General features: G+C 36.0%; 1 protein-coding gene across 1 annotated transcript in view; it reads left to right on the top strand.

Annotated features, from left to right (window-relative positions):
- PTPN22 (protein tyrosine phosphatase, non-receptor type 22) overlaps nt 1-22,896 on the top strand; it is a 58,745-nt gene that overhangs the window by 29,857 nt on the left and 5,992 nt on the right. The window contains exons 12-19 of the mRNA XM_013962523.2: nt 9,954-10,030; nt 10,177-10,994; nt 13,517-13,600; nt 13,757-13,866; nt 15,275-15,302; nt 19,808-19,888; nt 20,135-20,247; nt 21,795-21,825. Of these exons, the coding sequence (XP_013817977.1) occupies nt 9,954-10,030; nt 10,177-10,994; nt 13,517-13,600; nt 13,757-13,866; nt 15,275-15,302; nt 19,808-19,888; nt 20,135-20,247; nt 21,795-21,825 (1,342 nt within the window). The remainder of the gene's footprint in view (nt 1-9,953; nt 10,031-10,176; nt 10,995-13,516; nt 13,601-13,756; nt 13,867-15,274; nt 15,303-19,807; nt 19,889-20,134; nt 20,248-21,794; nt 21,826-22,896) is intronic.

The following is a 22,896-nucleotide window of genomic DNA, read 5'->3' as shown; positions in this document are numbered from 1 at the left end:
ATTAAAATTTTAACACTACATTTTGTATTATGCATCTGAAAATATTCACTGAGTACCTATTGTTTTCACAGTATTAGGAATACAAAGTATATAAGATGTGACTCTCACAACTCTTATCACTTGAATGAGTAAGCATTTGGAGTGAAAAAAAATTTAAAAACTATTGAGGCTAGAGAATGAACTATGCAATCCTATAGTGAATGTCAGCTCTGAAGAAAAAGTGTAGGAGAAGGAGATGAAAACGAGAATATAGTTGCCAGACATTGTTACTTATATCCTGTTCATGCCTACTTCATTGGCTAGTACTCCCAAAACAAGCTTAAATAACAGAAGTGATTGCATGACCTAATTTTAATGGAAGAGATTCTCACGTTTTACTACTAACTGTCGTGTTGGTTTGATTGGAGGTATTTTATTTGTTTATTTTATTATCTTTTTTGGCTGTGCTGGGTCTTCACTGCTGTGTGAGGGCTTTCTCTAGTTGTGGCAAGTGGGGGCCACTCTCTGTTGCGGTGTGCAAGCTTCTCACTGTGGTGGCTTCCCTTGTTGCGGAGCGTGGGCTCTAGGTGCATGGGCTTCATAGTTGCAGCTTGCGGGCTTTAGAGTATGGGCTCAGTAGTTGTGGCGCAAGGGCTCAGTTGCCCCATGGCATGTGAGATTGCTCCAGACCAGGGATTGAACCTGTGTTTCCTGCATTGGCAGGCAAATTCTTCTGGACCACCAGGGAAGTCTGAGATATATCTTTTAATTGTTTAAAGGAAGTATTAACTGACTTCTATTTTATTAAGAATTTTTTTCAGAAAGAATGTTGAAATCTATCAACTGTATATCTTTGCATTTATAGAATGATAACATGGATCTTCTCCTTTGACATGGTGATACAGTCATATCCTTGCTCTTCGAATAAAACCTTCTTGAACAAAGAATATTCTCCTAACATGCTGCTGGAGTATGTGGTTCAATATTTTAGGTTCTAGCAAATGTCAGTACTCAGATATAGCCCATGGCTCCAGACAGTTGAGTTGTTTGGAGTGTGCCCTTAGTCAATAAATAGGAACATAGGAATATGGTTCAACCTCCCACAGAAGGAATTGATTAACATCAGCCAAGGAGGACTTCTGTTTCTGGGAATATCAAGTAGATATACTTTCCCCTATTCTTTCCACTAAATATGACTAGAAACCCTGGACAACATACATATAAAATAAATATAAGAAGACTCTGAAAGATGGAGAGGAGACAGACCATCTAGGAACACTGGGACTCAAGGAATGACATAAAGGTGAGTTCCTTGAGTTTTCTTTTTCTTCATATATCACAGATTTGGAACTGAAGAAATCAACAAATTGGAAGTGCCAACAGAGCAGACAACAAAAACCCAACAGAATCCTGCTCTCTCCAGTCAAAGAACCAGGAAAGGGGCAGTTGAGCAAACTAGAAAACTTTAAGATACTAAGTATTTTACTTCAGTCAACACCAAAGAAAAAACCGGCCCCCAACCCCACCTATGCCAACAAAGAAGTGGAGAGCCTAGATTTCTATCCTCACAAAAATGGTAATACAGAGAAGGACAACAGGTCAGCTATAAATACTCTCTCTATCAGAGGGCCAGTGTTATGTGTCATTCTTGTGATCATTCTAACAAAGAAAAATATACAATCATTTAAAACAAGAAAAAGTCAAGTAAAGAGCTAGGAGTTTTATTTCCACTGGCCTGAAATGAGGTTCCCCTGCAGTGTCAGTGGAAACCAGGTGGGGAGCCTGAGTTTCTACCTGGCAGTAACCTGGTTCCCCAACGTCTCTCCACTGATGGGGTGTCAGAAGAGGCCTAGCGGAGACTCAGGACTTTCAACATCATCCAGCAGTAATGAGACCACCCAGACCATGGTGTCACTAGAGACCACCTGGAGAGCCTCTCCCGTGGTGTCTCCCTTCAGGTGTTAACAGAGACTGTGAGAAAACTGGTGGGGATTGAATCCACTTGGCAATGGCAAAGCAGTAATGAGGTAGCGCCCCCACCCTTCTTCTTTCCCCTGTCAGAATGGGGTTTTAAAAGCTACCCAGTTAAAAGAGAATAATATAACAATACAAAAACGTCTAGACTTCATGTGAAAAATCATCTGTCATACCAAGAACCAGGAGGATCTCAAACCAAATGAGTAAAAGACAATCAACAGATGACAACACTAAGATGACAGAGATGTAAGGATTATCTGACAAAGATTCTAAAGCAGCCATGATTAAAATGCTTCAGCGAGCAATTACAGGCATGGTTAAAACAAATGAAAGAATAAAAAGTCTCAGCAAAGAAATATAAAGACCTTGCAAAGAAAGAGAAGATATAAAGAAGAACCAAAAAGGAATTTTACAGTTGAAAAATAATGGTAATGGAAACAAAACAGCTCAGTAGATGGATTTAACAACACAGTACAGGACACAAGGGAAGAATCAATGAATTGAAAGACAAAACAATAGAAACTGCCCAATTTGAGCAATAGAAATAAAATAGACTAAAAAATAAAATAAAAATAAAATATAGAGCTTTAGGAAACTAAGTGACAATAACAAAACCCCTAGCATTAATGTCATTGATGTCCAAGGAGGAAAGGAGAAAAAAGGCAAGTCTAAAAAAGTACTGAAATTCTCATCATAAGTAAACTTCAGAAAACTAAATACAAAAATTCTAGGAAGCAGCCAAAGAAAAATGATATTAACTGAAGGGGAGAAACAATTAGAATGAAAATTAATACGTCATCAGAAAACATGGGGGTCAGAAGGAAGTGGCACAGTATTTTACAAGCGCTGAAGGAAAAAAGCTTGTCAACATCTACATCCAGTAAAAAATATCCTTCAAGAATGAAGGGGAAATCAAGACAGTCTCAGGTGAAGAAAACCTAAGGGGATTTGTTGCCAGTAGATAGACCTACCCTAAAAAAATGGCAAAGGAATTTTTCTAAATAGAAAGGAAAGGAAAAATAATATGGTAAGCAACATGGTTAAATATAATAGGTTTTCTTTTTTCTCTTGATTTTTCTAAATCATTTAATGATTGAAGCGAAAATTATAATGCTGATATGGTTCTAAATGTATTAGAAGAAATATTTAAGACAATTGCATTACAAAAAAGGAAGGGTTAGACACGTAAAGGGAGGTAAGGCTTCTGTATTGAATTAGTAAAACAGTAACACTTACAGACTTTGATAAGTCATGAATATATGGTGTAATTACTACAGCCACTCCTCTGTACAAAGATATATTTTAAAAAACATTATAGGTAAATCAAAATGAAATTCTAAATATGCAGGAAAGAGAAAAAGGCAGGAAAAAGAAATGAGAAATGGAGAACAAACAGAAAACAATAGATAAAGTTGGAGACAAGCTCTACCACATTAATAATTACACTGAAAGTAAGTAATACAAATATACCAATTAACAGACAGATTGGCAGAGTGTATTGAAAACATGACCCAACTATATGCTGTTTGTAAGAACTACATTTCAAATATATAGGTTGGTTTAAAATAAAGGATTAGAAAAATATATATCGTGTAAACATGAATAAAGGGAAAGCAAGAGTAACTATATTAATAACAGAGAGACCTCAGAATAAAGTTATTATCCCACAGAAATGAAGGGATACTGTATAATGATAAAAGGGTCAATCCACCAATAAGACGTATTTAACAATCCTAAGTGTGTATGGACCAGACCTGCAAGATATGTGAAGCAAAAACTGATAGGATTAAAAGGAGCAATAGAAAAATCCACAGTTATATTTGGAGACTTCAATACCCCTCTCTCAAAATTTATAGAACTCAGCAAGAACTGTGCAAGAATATGTGAGAACTTAACACCACCACCACCACCAACTAACAGGATCAAATTGATATTTATAGGAGTCTCCACCCAACAACACAAGAATATACATTTTTTTCAAGTCCTGATTGAACATATACCAAGGTGGATCACATCCTGGGCCATTAAACAATCTCAAAAATATAAAGAATTGATATCATATAGAATGTATTCTCTGAGGTCTATGGAATGAAAATCAAAGTTGATAACAGAAAAATAACAAGAAAAGAACCAAGTACTTGGAAACCACGTAAGACTTCGAAAAAATCCATTGACTCCAAAAAGGAAGTTTAAAGAGAAATTTCTGAAAAACACATTGAACTGAATAAAAATACGAAAATACCATATATTGAGATTTGTCACACAGAGCTCCAGGAGTGCTGAGAGCAAAGTTTATAGCACCTTAAATCTATATAATAAAAAATTATTGTTGTTGTTTAGTCACTAAGTTGTGTCCAATTCTTTTGTGACCCCATGGACTGTAGCCTGCCAGGCTCCTATGCCCATGGGATTTCCCAGGCAAGAATACTGGAGTCGGTTGCCATTTCCTTATCCAGGGAGTCTTCCTGACCCAGGGATCGTGACAGAGGAGCCTGCCAGGCTCTAGTCTATGGGGTTGCAAAGAGTTGAACACAACTTAACAACTAAACAACTAACATATACACACACACACACACACACACACGCACATATGTATTAAAATATAAATATATATATATCTCACATCTTCTTTATCTATTCATCTGTTGATGGACATTTAAATAGCTTCCATATCTTAGCTATTATAAATTGTGCTGCTATGAACATAAGGGTGCATGCATATTTTCTTCTTTATTTGTTGAAAACAACTTTCTTTTTAAGTTTTTGAATTATAGTTTTGTCTGGATATATGCCCAGGAGTGGGATTGCTGGATTTTATGACTTTAGTTTTTTGAGGATCCTCCATACTGTTTTCCATGGTGACTGCACCAATTTACATTCCCACCAACAGTGTAAGAGGGCTCCCTTTTCTCCCTACCCTATCCAGTATTTATTTGTAGACTTAATGGTCATTCAGACTGGTGTGAGGTAGTACCTCATAGTTTTGATTTGCATTTCTCTAATAATTAGCAATAATGAGCATTTTTTCATATGCGTTTTGGCCACCTGTGTATCTTTGGAGAAATGTCTATTTAGGTTTTCTGCCCATTTTTTCGATTAGATTGTTTGGTTTTTTTGTCATTGAGTTGTATGAGCTGTTTGTGTATTTTGGAAATTAATCCCTTGTTGGTTGTATCATTTGCAAATATTTTTTCCTAGTCCCTAGTGTCTTTTTGTTTGTTTATGGTTTCCTTTGCTGTGCAAAAGCTTGTTAGTTTGATTGGGTTCCATTTGTTTATATTAGCTTTTATTCTATTGCCTTGGGAGACTGACCTAAGAAAACATTGGTACAATTTATGTTAGAGAATTCTCTTCTAGGATTTTTATCCTTCTTTGGATTTTATGAAAATTAAAAAGTAAAAATTTTATGGTATCGTATCTTAAAGTCTTTAAGCCATTTGAGTTTATTTTTGTGTATGATATGAGGGTGTGTTCTAATTTCATTGTTTTACATTCAGCTGTCCAACTTTTCCACCACAACTTGCTGAAGAGACTGTTTTTCTCCATTGTATATTCTTGCCTCTTTTGTTGAAAATTAATTGACTGTAGGTGTGTGGGTTTATTTCTGGGCTCTCTATTCTTTTCTATTGTCCATATATCTGTTTTTGTGTCTTTTTCCCATTTTTGAGTTGGTTGTTTTTGAGTCTTAGAGGTTCTCTATGGGGAGGGAGGAGAGAGAGGGGTTCAGAATGGGGAACACGTGTATACCTGTGGCGGATTCATGTTGATGTATGGCAAAACCTATACAATATTGTAAAGTAATTAACCTCCAATTAAAATAAATAAATTTATATTTAAAAAAAGTTCTCTAAATATTCTGAATATTAATCCTTATCAGATATATGTGTTGCCCTTTTACTCTGTTGATTTTGCCCTTTGATGCATATAACTTTTTAATTTTCATAAAATCCAATTTGTCTTTTTTTGTTTTGTTGATAGTGCCTTTGGTGTCATATATATGAAATCATTGCCAGACCCAATGCCATGAAGCTTTCTGTTTTCTTCTAAGAGTTTTAGTTTTAGCTCTTATGTTTAGGTATTTGATCCATTTTGAGTTAATCTTTGTATATACTGCAAGAATCCAACATTTTTTTTGCATGTAGATGCCCAGTTTTCCCAGCATCATTTGTTGAAAAGGCTGTCTCTTCTCCATTGAATGCTCTAGGCAACCTCATCAAAAATCAATTGCTCATTGATTTCCCTGGTGGTCCAGTGGCTAAGACTCCACATTCTTGATGCAGGGAACCCAGGTTCAATCCCTGGTCAGGGAACTAGATCTCACATACTTCAACAGACACCAAAGATCCTGCATGTCACAAATAAGACCCAACATAGCCAAATAAATATTTTAAACAATCAATTGCTCTTTCTGTGAGTTTACTGTGCTGTTGCTGCTGCTGCTGCTGCTGAGTCGCTTCAGTCGTGTCTGACTCTGTGAGACCCCATAGACGGCAGCCCACCAGGCTCCCCCGTCCCTGGGATTCTCCAGGCAAGAACACTGCAGTGGGTTGCCATGTCCTTCTCCAATGCATGAAAGTGAAAAGTGAAAGTGAAGTCGCTCAGTCGTGTCCGACTCCTTGTGACACCATGGACTGCAGCCTACCAGGCTCCTCCATCCATGGGATTTTCCAGGCAAGAGTGCTGGAGTGGGGTGCCACTGCCTTCTCCAGAGTTTACTGTTAGGCTCTCTATTTTATTCCATTAATCTGTATGGCTGTTCAATGTCAGTACCATATTGTTTTATTGGTAAGTTTTACATATTGTAAAACTTATTACATAAGTTTTATTAAAACTTTATTGTTTTATTACTGTTTGTAGTACCTCTTGATAACAAGAAGTTTAAGTCCTTCATCTTTGCTCTTCTTTTTCAAGATTGTCTTAGCTAGCCAGAGTCCCTTGAGATTCTGCATGAATTTTAAGATGAGGTTTTCTATTTCTGCAAAGGCATCATTTTGATAGGGATTGCGCTGAATCTGTAGATTCCTTTGGGTAATGGTATTGTAACAATAATAATATCATCCACTTCATGAACATAGATTGTCTCCCCTTTGTTTTGTCAGCAATGCTTTGTAGTTTTCAGCGTATAAGTCTTTCATTTCTTTGGTTAAATTTATTCTTTAGTATGTATATTTTTGATGCTAATTGCTTTTCTAATTTTCTTTTCAGATTGTTTATTGTTACTTTATAGTAATGCAACTGGTTTTTGTGTGTTGACTGTATATTCTGCAACTTTTCTGAATTGGTTTATTAGGTCTTGCAATTGTGTGTGTGTGTGTGTGTGTAATCCTTCCACATATAAAATCATGTCATCTGCGAATGAAGATAACTTTGCTTACTTCTTTTCCATTTTGATAGCTTTTTTTTTTGTGTGTGTGCACCTAATTGCTCTTGCTAGACCCTCCAGTATTATGTTGACTAAAAGTGGTAAAAATTGGCATCCTTGTCATATGCCTGATCTTGGGAGAAAGCTTTTAATCTTTCACCATTGAGTATGATATTAGCTGTAGGTTTTTCATATATGGCCTTTATCATATTGAGGAAGTTCCCTTAAATTCCCAGTTTATTAGAGTATTTTTATCAAGAATTTGTCAAAATTTTCTGCATCAATTGATATGATCACGTGGATTTCTTCCCTTTAATTCTCTTATGATATGTTACATTGATTTCTTATGTCTTAAATCCCAGTTGGTCAAGGGGTATAATTCTTTTCCTACACTGAATTCAGTTTGCTAGTATTTTATTGAGGACTTTGCATCAATATTCATGAAGAATATTGGTCTGAGGCTTTCTTTTGCTTGTAGCATCTTTGTCTAGTTTTGGTAACAGGGATTTACTGTTCTTATAGGGTCATCGACTTGGCACTGTCAGTCAATTTTTAGGAAGAGTTTGTGCAGGTGTTTATTCTTCCTTAAATGTTTGGTAGAATTCACCAGTGAAGCTGATCCTGGACTTTTCTTTGTTGGGAAAATATTTGATTACTGATTCAGTCTACTCACCAGTTGTAAGTCTATTCAGATTTTGCATTTCTTTCTGAGTCAGTTTTGGTTGATCAAGTATTTCAGGAATTTGTCCACTTAATCCAGGTTATACAATTTGTTGGCATACAATTGTTCCTATTATGTATATTTTTCATTTCTATGAAGTTGGGCATAATGTCCCCACTTTTATTTCTGTAATTTGAGATTTTAGCAAGTTTAGTCTTCTCTTTTTTCCTTTGTCCATCTAGTTAAAGGTTTGTGAATTTTTACTGATCTTTTCAAAGGATCAAATTTTGGTTTTGTTGGTTTTCTCCATTGTTTTCTTAGTCTCTATTTCATTTATCTCTGCTGTAATCTTTTTTTACCTCTAAGAACTGCTTTCACTGTATTCCGTATATTTTGGTATGATGTATTTTCATTTATTTCTAAGCATTCTCTCATTTCTATTGTGATTTCTCCTTTGACCTGCTAGTTGTTTAACCTAGTTTAATTTATACATATGTGTGACTTTTCCAGTTTTTCCTCTGTTATTCATTTCTAGTCTCAATCCATTCTAATTGAAAAAGATACTCTGTATGACTTCTCTTTTTTTAAATTTATTAAAGCTTGTTTTGTGGACTAATATATGGTCTGTCCTAGAGAACATTCCATAAATGTTTGAGAAAAATGTCTGTGTTGCTGGGTAGAGTGTTCTATAAGCATTTGTTAGTTCATATCAGTTTACGTGATTATCCAAGTCTGCCCTCTATTTCTTTGTTGATCTTCTGATTGTTCTATTCATTAATAAAAGTGGAGTATTAAATCATCTGTATCAGTTTACTAGGCTGTAACAAGTACTATAAACCAAGGGGGGCTTAAAACTCACAGTTCTGGAGTCACAAAGTCTAAAGCCAAGGTGTCACCAAGGCCACGGTCTCTCAGAGCTCTGGGGGAAGAATCTCCCTTGCCTATCCCTATTTCCTGGTGTTTCCAGAAGTCCTTGGTGTTCTTTGGCTTGCAGATACATCGCCCCAGCCTCTGTCTCCATCATTGCACCATATTCTCCCTGTGCTTTCTCTTCTTATAAGGACACAAGTCATTGTATTAAGGCCCACTATAATCCAATATGATCTCATCTTAGATTACATTTGCAAAAATCCTATTTCCAAATAAAGTCACATTCACAGATTTCAGGGATTAGATTTCAACATATCTTTTTGAGAGTCACAATTAAACCCATTATAAGTGGAATCTTATCACTGCTGAGTTTTAGAAAACAAATTTAAATAGCTCCAAAGGCAGGATATTTTTTACAATTGCTGGTAGCTTGGATTCCATGAGTCACAGTAACAAATTTCATAATGTGATAATTGCTATGAAGAAAATAAAGATTGAGAGTGTTTGCGCAGGTGGGTGGGAGTGTGATTTTAGGTTGAGTGGTCAGGGAAGGTTTCCTTACGTAGGTGACATTTAAGCAGAGAATAATCACTTAAGAAAGAACCAACCATGCAAAATGTATTGAGCAAGGGTATTTCAATCAGAAAGAATAGTAAAAGCTTTGAATTGGAAATGAATTTGGTATACTTAAGGAATGGCAAGAAAACTGGTATAGCTGGAGCACAGTAAGGAAGAAAAAGATGGAGCAAGCATGAGGACATAACATAAAAAGCTGAGATGATGAAATTTCTGAAAGTACAATGTTTTTGAGAATAAAGTTGTATTTTAAGTAAACAACATTTTAAAACTTTCACATATGAAAGATGATGCTAAGCAAATCCTTCTTAATCTCCATAACACTATTTAATCTTTTATTTTGATCCTTTTGATCTCAGTGTGTGAACAAGTTCTTGCTGCATTCAATATTTTGGAAACTCATATGATTCTTTCATGAATTATTTTAAATCTTTATATTTTCTGAGAAATAACTTTTCCATTTTATGAATGTTAAAATCTATCATGACCATCGCTTCACTAAAAATCAATCTCTCACTTCTCTTGAAGATTCAAGCAAAGGACTCAGTTTTTGAGCAAAATCCCAACATAAAAGCAAAATCTTATTCTCCTAATTTACCAAAAAGGTAAGTATAGTTTTACACATACAATGTTGTCTAATTGTGTCTGGGAGGAATATCTCATGTTTATATCTCATCGTGATGCTGAGAAGAGGATATGGGAAGAGGCCTTTTTGGAATATGGTATCATCATCCCTTTCTTTCTGTTTCAGCAACATAAAAGAAGCAAAAGTGATGAACCAACAGAGCAAAGGAAGGATAAGGGTGAAAAGTGCAGAAGCTTCTTCCTTTGACCTCAGGACTTCTGAAATAAATGAAAAGGAAGGGTTAGACATGCACCCTGCTAAACAGAGCAGTTCTTTAGAGTTTTTGGAACTGAACTGTGGTTGTAATAAAAATGCTGACACAACCATGAAATGGGAGACAAAGGTATTCCCAATAGCTGGGGAGCCTCTTCAGAAGCATCAAAGTTTGGACTTGAGTTCCATTTTGTTTGGAGCATATCCTAAATCTAAACCTGTAAATGCAGCAGGAAGATATTCTAATTTAAAGGTGCCAATACTGCGGACCAAATCAACTCCCTTTGAATTGATGCAACAGAGAGACAGCAAAGAGTTGGACATAAAGGGAAATTTTTATTTGGAATCTCAACCACACAATTGTTGTGTTGATCAGGCTCAAAAAGTGATGCATGTTTCTTCAGCAGAACTGAATTTTTCACCATCACATGACTCTAAGCATCAAACGTGCAATGCTGCTAATGCAAAGCAGCATGTCTGTGGTGCTTTTAATGAGCATTCTTATATGTCTTTAGTAGAAGATCCTTATTTTTCATCATTGTCTCCAAGTAGTGCTCATTCTAAGATGTCTTTTGATTTACCTCAGAAGCAAGATGGAAGTGTTTTACCTTGTTCTTCCCTGTCAAAATCCTCTACAACCCTCTTTCCTCATTACAGTTCACATGATTCTTTAACACTGACTACCCTGACCAATTTTCCCCCACCACTGAACCAAGAGACAGCAGCAGTAGGTAAGTTATTTTTAAAAGTTAATATGGCATTTTAGATACTTTGTTTCTGTAAGTTGGTTTCATCTCACCTTCCCCCTTATCATGCTTCATTCTCTGCTTGCCTCTTTTTCCTCCTCCTCCTCAAAAAAAAAAAAAAAGAAAGAAAGAAAGAAAAATTCCATGAAACAAGCAACAGTAGAGGCAGTCAGATCTAGTACAGGACCTATGCCAGCAGGCGTGTTTCTAAAGGCAGTAATCCTCATTCCTCAATGTGTCTATCAAAAGTCCACAGTTTGATGACCCAGAGAGATGTTATGGGGAGAGAGGTGGGAGGGGGGTTCATGTTTGGGAACGCATGTAAGAATTAAAGATTAAAAAAAAAAAAAGTCCACAGTTTATAAACCTTAGCATGCAGAAACAACTTGCAAAAGAACATCAGAAAAGATTCGATCAACAGTACCACATGGTCACTCAGAATTTTTGTTGGAGAACCATGTGGCTATACTAAATTGAACAGATTGCTAAGAATTGAATTCTCTTCCTGCAGGAGTTGGAAGAGAAGGATTTGATTTCCTCTTGTCCTTTAATAGGGGCTTCCTTGGTGGTTCAGTAAAGAATCTGCCTGCAATACAGGAGAACTCGGTTCAGTCCCTCGGTCAGGAAGATCCCCTGGAGAAGAGAATGGCTACTCACTCCAGTATTCTTGCCTGGAGAATTCCAAGAACAGAGGATTCTGGCAGGCTATAGTCCATGGGGTTGCAAAGAGTCAGACATGACTGAGTGACTAACACTTTCACTTTCTGTCCTTTTATAATAATTTTTAGATGAGGATATATGTTCAGTAGTCTGTGTGAGATTTTAATCTTATATAAATCTTTAATTTCATACTTTATCTCCTTTACAATTCTGTATTTTTGCATATTATGTAAAAATTGCTGTGCTAAGTTGCTTAGTCATATCTGACTCTTAGCAACTCTATGGACTGTAGCCCTCCAGACTTCTCTGTCCATGGGATTTTCCAGGTAAGAATACTAGAGTGGGTTGCCATGCCCTCCTCCAGGGGATCTTCCCAACCCAGGGATTGAACCTGTTTCTCTTGTCTCCTGCATTGGCAGGTGGGTTCTTTATCACTATCACCACCTGGAAAGCTCTTAGGCAAAAAAAATGTTTTATATTACTGCTGCTGCCACTGCTGCTAAGTCATTTCAGTCGTGTCCGACTCTGTGCGACCCCATAGACGGGGTCTAAATATTCTAGAATATTTAGAATATTCTAAATATTCTATTAGATAATTGTAATAGACGGCAGCACACCAGGCTCCCCCGTCCCTGGGATTCTCCAGACACTGGAGTGGGTTGCCATTTGGTTTGAAAGTAGAAGTAAATACTCTATTAGATAATTGTAACAGTTTGACGTGGAAGAAGACGAAGGAAAGCAAAAACAACAAATTTAACTCTTTTAGGTATATCATCAGAAATTTATATAGAACATTCCACCTAAGTAGGAAATAGAGAAAACTTTTTCTCTATGACATCATTTGTAAAGAATCCTCCGGCTAATGCAGTAGACGTGGGTTCAATCCTGGGTCAGGAAGATCACCTGGCGGAGGAAATAGCAACTCGCTCCAGTATCTTGCTTGAAAAATCCCATGGATAGAGGAGCTGGGCAGGCTACAGTCCCTGGGGTCACAAAGAGTAGGACATGACTGAGCGATAGAGCACCCACCCATGACATTTACCGTACAGAGTTCCTCAAAAGATACACAGATGCATAGCTTTGTTATAAAAATATTTCATCTGTATCTAGTTCCTTCTTTGATTAGAAGGAAAGGTTATATACTTTGATCTTGTTTTATGATTTAAAGAAATTTTATTTTTCTAGATATCCACAATACCTTAAACTTGTCTGAGTGCCAACTTTGGAAACCAAATCTTTTTCAAGGAGTGTAGCAACACTGACATGTGTGCCATCTGGTGGCAATTTCTTGTAACAGCAGATTCTATAAAAATTCTGAATACATCTATAGACATATATTAACAGAAAACCTTGTTATACCATTGTTTTGTAAAAAGGTAAATGTCAATATTCTTAATTCTATAAAAATGAAGAAATACTAAATCTTTATGATTTTACCTCCTCTGTAATTGAATCTGGCATGTTAAGGCGCTTCATGATGCTGTATTGTATATTCTATGTAAAACAGGGCAAACGTTATGCAGAAAACAAAGCTTCCTAAATTAATATTAAAATTTTAATTATGTTAACTGATACTCAGCAACTTAATTAAAATATCCTTGGGCTTTTAAAAGAAGTAAATTTTGAAGAATTAAAAAAAACCCTGGGTTTACAACTTAGGATGAGAGAACTTTTCCATGAGTGAACAGATACCAGCTTATACATCTTAGTGATGTTTGACATAATTTGTATCAAGATTAGAATATAAGAATTTTCTTTGGATTTTTGAGTGAACAGATACCAGCTTAAATATCTTTTAAAAATCTTTGAATTTTTCTAATTAAAAATTGTGATTTTATTTTTGATAGCAACTTCTCCACAGATAGATGATGAAATCCCTCCTCCACTTCCTGAACGGACACCTGAATCTTTTATTGTAGTAGAGGAAGCCGGTGAGTACAGTTCAGTAAGTGTAAAGTGAAGTGCGGATTAACTAGGTTATTTCTCAGGTCCTTTCAGTATTCTGGGTGCCATTGCTGAGTAACACTTGCCCTTTAAAATTACAATACTCCTAAGAATTGAATCATATTTATTTATTTATGTTACAGGAGAACTCCCACAGGGTGTTCCCAAATCTTCATCTTCACCTGTGAAGGTAAAAATTGGAACATCACTAGAATGTAGCGGAACATCTGAATCAAAGAAATCTGATGATCTGGTAAGACTTAGACCAAGCAAGGTCAATAACTATTTTTTTTTGACTCTACTCACTAAGATTCAACACACTGTGGTCTATTCTTTATATATTTTTAACATCTATCACTTAGTAAATGTTGAGTGAATACTTTTTATAAAACAATGTGGTAGAGAATGTAGGGAATAAAAAGATATGTATAATATACAGTTATTGTCTTTAAGAAATTTGAAGTTTAGCAGTAGAGATATAGCATGTGTATACAAAGTCTATTTTTGTCTGTATTTATTATAATAACAAGACAAATATAATCAACGCCATATGAAAGCTCTTAAGCTTTGAAAGAGTGAGAAATCCCTTCAGGTTGGAAGTGATCAAGGAAGATTTAGTGAAAGAGTAAACATTTGACCTTATTCATAAAGCACAATCAAGGCAAAAATAATTGTTTCATAAGTAGATTGCTTGTTCATAGTAGTCATCTGGTAGGCAGTTTCTTGTTAGCTCTGATACCATATTATAGAGAGCAGTTTTTGAAAAATAACAGATGTCTATATTATTTAATATAAACCTTCTGGAATTATGTTCTCTGCCTCTAGAAGAAAAACCTACACTTTCAACAATCTGTTATGCATTTGTGTACAATTCTATGAGGAACCAACTATCTTAACCTTTCAGTGATCAGAAGAGTAATTATCTAAAACATTTAAACATGTCTACAGCTGCAGTGGTGGTAAAAATATTCTCCACCTTTTAAATTACACTTTTAACGTACTAGTAACTGTTACTGTTTGGAGAAGGCGATGGCACCCCACTCCAGTACTCTTGCCTGGAAAATCCCATGGACAGAGGAGCCTGGTGGGCTGTAGTCCATGGGGTCGCGAAGAGTCGGACACGACTGAGCGACTTCACTTTTACTTTTCACTTTCATGCATTCGAGAAGGAAATGGCAACCCACTCCAGTGTTCTTGCCCGGAGAATCCCAGGGACGGGGGAGCCTGGTGGGCTGCCGTCTATGGGGTCACACAGAGTCGGACACAATTGAAACGACTTAGCAGCAGCAGCAGCAACTATTACTGTTACTGCTAATGGTCCTTATCTTAACAAGTCCTAGGGCAAAAACAATCCCTCTATTCCAGCATCATGAAGTCATTTCAATTGCAACAACCTAACCTTAAATTTTCAGGGAAATGTTCTCAGTAGGAGGAAATAAGTACAGAAAGGATCAACTTAGAATCAATATTCATGACATATAAAAAAACCACTGGAAGAATAGATGATTTTTCACAATTCATTCAGCATATTTATAAATTAGGAAAAATAGGGAAAACATAATTCTATTGGTATATGAAATATAATTTTTTTAAATGCTATTCATTGCCTAGAGTTTATAGATTTGTGTACATGTTGTTCTTTCATTTTTTTTTTCTTCCAGAGTGTAAAACCCCAGAGTCCAAAATCAGGTAAAACATTTATTTTCCTTGGCTTTAGGTGACATTTAGCCGTAAGAATTTGTACTGCCAAGAATGGCTCATTAAGTTTAGAGTAATTCACCTCAGGAGATGGCATGGTTTCCATAATAGCTTCCACTACTCATTGATTTACTTCTGGTTTTCCTAGGCTAGTAGTTTTGTTTTGTGAAGGGTAAGAGGAAAACAGGATTTTAGAATTCTCCTTGATAAACAACCCAACTATTTCGGATACAACTTCTTAAAACTTTGCAGCAGTTCCATTTTACTGGTTTTATCATTGTTAACATTGTCATTCTGAAAAACTATTTCTGACCACTGAGGTTTTTAACTTGCTGTTGCTTCTCCAGTACTTTCTGACTTGTTTTATGCAATGAACACCACCACCAACAGCCAACAGTTATTGAACACTGATAGGTATTTTACATATATTATGACAGGTAGTAGTTACCCTTAACACATTTATTCATATTAACATATTATTCAAATACATAAATAAGTAGTATAACATAGATGTTAAAAAGCATGGGCTTCAGAGTCAGGCAGACTTTCATTCAAAATCCCCAGCCTACCAACAGTTATCAAAATCTATGACCTTGTTTAAGTTATATATCGCTGTTGTTCAGTTGCTAAGTGATGTCCAACTCTTTGCGACTATGAACTGTGATTTTTCTCATTGATAAAATGAGGATAATAGAACTTCCCTTCTAAGAGGATTTTTGTGAGGATTTAGTGAGATAATATAAGTATAAAGCTTTTAGCACAGTGGTTATCAAATAAGTTCTCATTAAATGTTATCAGGGAATCCCCTCATTAAATGTTACCTATTATAATTATTAGGTAATTATTAAATGAACATTTTAAGTTCTGTGTGCCTTATCCAATGTTAGAATAGGCAGGATATATAAGAAAGAGCACTTGCTTAATGATTACAGTGTTAGTCGCTCAGTTGAGACCGACTCTTGTGACCCCATGGACTGTAGTCCACCAGGCTCCTCTGTCCATGGGATTCTTCAGGCAAGAAGACTGGAGTGGGCTGCTTAATGATTATATACTCAAATTGGGTAGACAAAATTAATACTCATTGCACCTATTAAGTTATAATCTATATGGCATTGATTCTAATCACCAGGGGTCTGGAAAAACAAAAGGCATCATTGGAGTGGTTAGGGAAGGTTTCATTGAGTAGAGAAAAGAAATTGAAAATTATTGATAGAAGAAAAAAGAGTGAATTCTAGGAGCAGGGATCAGAGTAACAGTGACTCAAAGGTAAAAATAGGCATGATGGGTACAGATCATAAACTGTAAGGAAACTGTAAGTAGGTTAATTTAATTGCAACAGAGGTTCTGTTTTAGGGAAATAAGGAAAATAAACTTGGATAGATAATGTGGGAAAGTTCTGAAGGACTTAAAGGATATGCAGATGAAATACGCAGAACAAATCTATATATAGAGAAAGCATATTTGTGGTTGCCCATCTAATCTGGGGGTAATGGGAAGTGATTACTAAATGGGTGTGTAGTTTGTTTTCAGGAAGATTAAAATTTGCCACCAGACTGCGGTGATATTCGGACATCAATGTGAGTGTACTAAATGTCATTAATGGCAAATATTGTTATGTGTATTTTATCATACACAAAATTTGGCAGAAAAATTTAGATTTAATAAGTAATAAGCATTATAGGTTATCAGGGGAGCATTAAGGTGAAAATGGTATTTTGGAAAGGTATTTGGCAGGATATTGTTATCTGAAAGTTATAGTTCTCATAATACTTCCTAAAATCAAACCCACTCCATGATTCTTGCCAGAAAAATCCCATGGACAGAGGATCCTGGTGGGCTACTGTCCATGGGATCACAAAAGAGTCAGACACAACTTAGCAACTAAATAACAACAGATATTACTCAATTGTTAAAGAATTAAATATTGTCATTTGAATAAAAAAATACTTCCTAAAATCAAACTGGAAGGTGATAAGCTACTTTAGAGTAGTTATCAAATATTTATTAAATGCCTACTATTTGCCAGTGATTGTATTTGATGGAAGTACTGCATTGATATTTAATTTTTGCATATTACCCAGGAAACAAACAATAAACAAGAGAACTTGCTTTATAGATAAGTCTTAAGACCTAAAAAACCCAATGACCAAAAGACAGATAAAACTCTAGCACTTAACAATGTATTCATTTTCAAAAGACATTAATAAAGTATATAATTGTACCTAGTGCTATACAAAGGAGTACATCAAGGCTGTATATTGTCACCCTGCTTATTTAACTTCTATGCAGAGTACATCATGAGAAACGCTGGACTGGAAGAAGCACAAGCTGGAATCAAGATTGCCAGGAGAAATATCAATAACCTCAGATATGCAGATGACACCACCCTTATGGCAGAAAATGAAGAGGAGCTAAAAAGCCTCTTGATGAAAGTGAAAGAGGAGAGCGAAAAAGTTGGCTTAAAGCTCAACATTCAGAAAACGAAGATCATGGCATCCGGTCCCATCACTTCATGGGAAATAGATGGGGAAACAGTGGAAACAGTGTCAGACTTTTTGTTTTTTTGGGCTCCCAAATCACTGCAGATGGTGACTGCAGCCATGAAATTAAAAGACATTTACTCCTTGGAAGAAAAGTTATGACCAACCTAGATAGCATGTTCAAAAGCAGAGACATTACTTTGCGACTAAGGTCCGTCTAGTCAAGGCTATGGTTTTTCCAGTGGTCATGTATGGATGTGAGAGTTGGACTGTGAAGAAGGCTGAGCGCTATAGAATTGATGCTTTTGAAGTGTGGTGTTGGAGAAGACTCTTGAGAGTCCCTTGGACTGCAAGGAGATCCAAATAGTCCATTCTGAAGGAGATCAACCCTGGGATTTCTTTGGAAGGAATGATGCTAAAGCTGAAACTCCAGTACTTTGGCCACCTCACGGAAAGAGTTGACTCATTGGAAAACTCTGATGCTGGGAGGGATTGGGGGCAGGAGGAGAAGGGGACGACAGAGGATGAGATGGCTGGATGGCATCATGGGCTCGATGGATGTGAGTCTGAGTGAACTCCAGGAGATGGTGATGGACAGGGAAGCCTAGAGTGCTGCGATTCATGGGGTCGCAAAGAGTCGGACACGACTGAGCTACTGACCTGAACTGAACTGAGTGCTGTACAATGAGGAGCATACATCAATAGAATACCATTTGTATCTTTAGGACTTATGTTGTGAGAAAACAGCTCCATTATTTAAAATTCTTTATCACGGAAATGGGCTTTCAGGTGGCTGAGTGGTAAAGAATCTGTCTGTAATGCAGGAGCCACAGGTTTAGTCCTTGGGTCAGGAAGATCCTCTGGAGAAGGAAAGAGCAACCCACTCTAGTACTCTTGCCTGGGAAATTCCACAGAGGAGCCTGGTGGGCTACAGTCCATGGGGTCCCAAAGAGTCGGACACAACTTAGCAACTAAACAACAACAATCAAATCACAGAACTATTAAACATACATTTAAACCTACCATAATAGCATTAATCACACTAATAAAATTAATAATTGCTTAATATTATCTAATATCCAGACTTTGTTCATTTTCTTGAATTGTCTCAAGCATGTCTTTTTTTTTCTAAACAATGTTTTACAGTTGATTTATCTGAAGCTGGATTCAAAGTCTACATCTCGCATTTGTTTTATATGTGTGTTAAGCCTTTTAAAGTTGGTAACAGTTCTTTTTTTATGTTCTCTCTTGCCATTTATTTGTTGAAGGGAATGTCCTTAAGACTGTTCATATTCCAAATTTGGCTGTTTGTATCCTCATGGTTTTATTTAACACATTCCTCTATGTCTAGGATTCCCTGCAAAATTACAGTAAGACTAGAAGCTTGATTAAAGTCAGGTTCAAATTCTTTGGAAGAGTACTTTTATAAGTTAGCTATTATGTTTGTGATAAAGCATAGGTTCACTGACTAAAGAGCTACAATAACAAAAATTTTAAGGCTCCAGTCATTGTTCAGATAATTTTTTATTTGGGTATTACAGGTTAATATTGAAAAATTGGAAAAACAATATAAAACCAAAAAGGGATTTTTAAAAATACTTTTTATTGGAGCTTAGTTGATTTACAGTGTTGTTAGTTTCAGGTGTACAGCAAAGTGAATCAGTTATACATATACATACATCCACTCTTTTTTAGATTCTTTTCCCATATTGGCCATTACAGAGTACTGGGTAGATTTCCTTGTGCTACACAGTAGGTTCCTATTAGTTATCTATTTTATATTAGTGTGTATATATAAGTCCAAATCTCCCAATTTATCTCTTCCCTCTTCCCCTTTAGTGACCATAAATTTGTTCTCTACATCTGTGACTCTATTTCTATTTTGTGAATAAGTTCATTTGTACCATTTTGTTTTTGATTCCACAAATAAGCAATATCATACATTTGTCTCAAAAAATGAGCTTAACTTAGGACTTTCAATTGATAGTTTTTTTTGGTATACTCTTTTTTTCACAGATCTACAAGATCGTTCTTCTTCCCCACCACCTCCACTGCCAGAGAGAACCTTAGAGTCTTTCCTTCTTGCTGATGAAGATTGTAAGTGACAGCACTCTCTCTCAAAATTTATAGAAAAATGAGACCATTAAAAGTTAACAATAAAATAGGACCTAAATGGAAAAGGTACAAAGAATGATTAAATAAGATAAAGATAATAAATTTTAAAAATGCATAATCTACTGCAAAAATAATGTACAGAAAAATCAAGCTAAGAATTACTGAATATATACCTGTATGTAATCTGAAGTCTTAAGAAGCTATGCAACAAAACATTTTGTTTTTTAGGTATACAGGCTCAACCTGTAGAGACTTGTTCTAGCTGTCCTAACACCATGGAAAATTCATCTTCTTCAAAACAGACACTGAAACCTCCAGGAAAGAATTTTACAAGGAGTAAGGTAAAAAAGATAGGAATTTATGGGACTATGCCAGAGGTGTCCTAATCCTTGTCACTCCACCCCTCCAGCATTAAGATGAAAAAATTAGACTAAATATCTTCACAAATATTGATTGATAGTCTCACAGCAATCAAAATTAATAGAGGGAAACCAAAAATTAAAAAAAAAACAACTTAGAGCATGCCCCCCAAAACTATCAACTTCTTTCCCCCTGAAACTAGACAAAACTGATTCCAAAGTTTATATGTGCAGGGAAAGAGCAAGAATAGTCAGGAAACAGCAAAAAAGAAAAAAAAAAAAGGGCAGTGAAAGAAAGGGTAGTCTTATCAGATATATTAAAATATTATAAAGCCCAAATAATTAAAATGGCGTGATATTGGTTTATGAAAAGAAACATACACCAACAGAGCAGAAGAAAAAGATGGAGAACAAAGATGAGAGCATTTTCACTAGGATATTCTGAATTACAAATAATCTACATTTAAAAATCTAAATAAAATTTTTCAAAAAGGAATTTTAAAATATCTAATATATAGAAGATTACATCTCTGTTAAGTGTTAGAAAAATAGAAATGCCATAAAGGACATCTGAATGTCCTTGAAAAGAGTACAGTCAATTATTAGAATATAATACCTATATGAGAAATAAAATGAAAGTTATCAAAAAAATAATATACTGTGGGATAGAGTGAAAAACATACACCCTGAGGAAATGTGAAGAAAAGGAGACATCTGGGTAGATTTTTAGAAGAGGTAAGTTAGAGACTCCACCATCAAGGAGGCAGAAGATATGGGTTTGCTTAAAGGAGGGAGAAGGAAGTAGCATGGTTAACAGTATGAAGAGAATCTTAGTAAATCGAGTACAGAATATGACTGGCAAATTTTTTTGACTAGAATGGGAATGGCAGTGTATCACAGGTATCTTCAGAAGCCACTGTGGGTCCTGGAATGGTCACTTAATAAAGAAAGGAAGTAGGGACTTCCCAGCTGGTCCAGTGGTTAAGACATGGAGGTTAAGACCTGCAGGGGACCCGGGTTCCATCCCTGGTCTGGGAAGATTCCATATGCTGAGGCGCAATTAAGCCTGTGTTCCTACCATAGCTACTGCGCTGGCACTCTAGAGCCCATGAGCTGCAACTATTGCGTCTGTGTGCCTAGAGCCCATGCTTCCAAACAAGAGAAGCCCCCGCAGGGAGAAGCCCATGCACCACGACTAGAGGCAGCTGTCACGTAGCAAATGAAGACCCAGTGCAGCCACATAAATTAATAAATCAGTACATAAAATAGATTAAAAAATAAAGAAGAAAAGTAGAAACTCCATCTTTTTTCACGACAGAATAATAGTATTATTTCTAAACAGCAAGATAAGACAAGTAGAGACTTGGCACTGAGTTAAAAATGGCATGATAGAAAAATAATTTTGTGTATTTTGATATCCATTTTTAAAGAAATTAATCCTCTTGACTGAAGTCTATATTTCTAGTTGATTAAAGTGTTTGGATTTCACAAGGAAAAAACTAACCTTTTCCTTTTCTTCATTTTTGTAGAGTTTGAAAATTTTACGAAACGTGAAAAAGAGTAAGTTACTTATTTTTAGAATATATATACCACTTTCTGCAATGTGGGAGACCCAGGTTCGATCCCTGGGTGGGGAAGATCCCCTGGAGAATGAAATGGCACCCACTCCAGCATTCTTGCCTGGAAAATTCCATGGACTGAGGAGACTGGTAGGCTACAGTCCATGGGGTTGCAAAGAGTCGGACGTGACTGAGCGACTTCACTTTCTTTCACTTCACATACCACTTTCAGTATATGTAATTTTTCCTTATATAACCACTGGGAAAATAATTAACAGTATTATTCCTAAATAGAACCTTGCTAAGGGCCTATATATCAGAACAGTCACCTCCAGGCCTTGCCCTGTTGTTAGGCTCCACAATGCTAAAATACTGGGTAGGGAGTAAGGGGAGGGAAAAGTTTCTGTGTGATTCACAGGAATAACAGCATGATGTTTGGCACTTTCTACACATCCTAAAATGCTGTCATTACTGTGTTATTTAAAACTCCCAGCAGTCTAACCTCAGATGTATTTTCTTTGAAAGTAGTCACAGCAAAGCATATTGTGAAACAAATGTGTTGATTTAATGAAATAAGCAAAGTATTGACACATTTCCATTTTTACCAAATATTATTAGCAATAAAAGTCTGTTGCTTACTGTTTTTCCTATATTGTAATGAAAACAAAACCCTGACTCCTGAAACTATGGGAAACTGGTTATCTTCAAAATCCTATTTATAACTACAAAGTATATGGTGGTATATTTCTTACAAACTTGATCCACCGGGTTAATCATCAAGGATTAAACAGCTATACTGGTATTGTGGGGAGGGACAAAGAGCACTGAGAAAACTTGGATATAAGGTGTTAGCTAAGTAAGAAGGTTTATAGCTGAATATTACTCTTTTCTTCTGAGTTTTCACTCTATCTCCCTGTGCATAAGCTTGTGCTAGTCTGCTTTTATTGCTACCACACTTGATCTCTGAAGTGAACTAATTTCCTACCTATAATAAAGCATGATTGGAAAATATACTCTTTCCTCTAAAGTCAGTGAAAAGAGAATTTAAACATTTCAAGAGGAAATTATAGTC

Source organism: Capra hircus, chromosome 3 (assembly GCF_001704415.2).
Source record: "Capra hircus breed San Clemente chromosome 3, ASM170441v1, whole genome shotgun sequence".
NCBI classification, from domain to species: domain Eukaryota; kingdom Metazoa; phylum Chordata; class Mammalia; order Artiodactyla; family Bovidae; genus Capra; species Capra hircus.
Note: the sequence above shows the minus strand (reverse complement) of the source record. Positions and strands in the feature narration are given on the sequence as shown.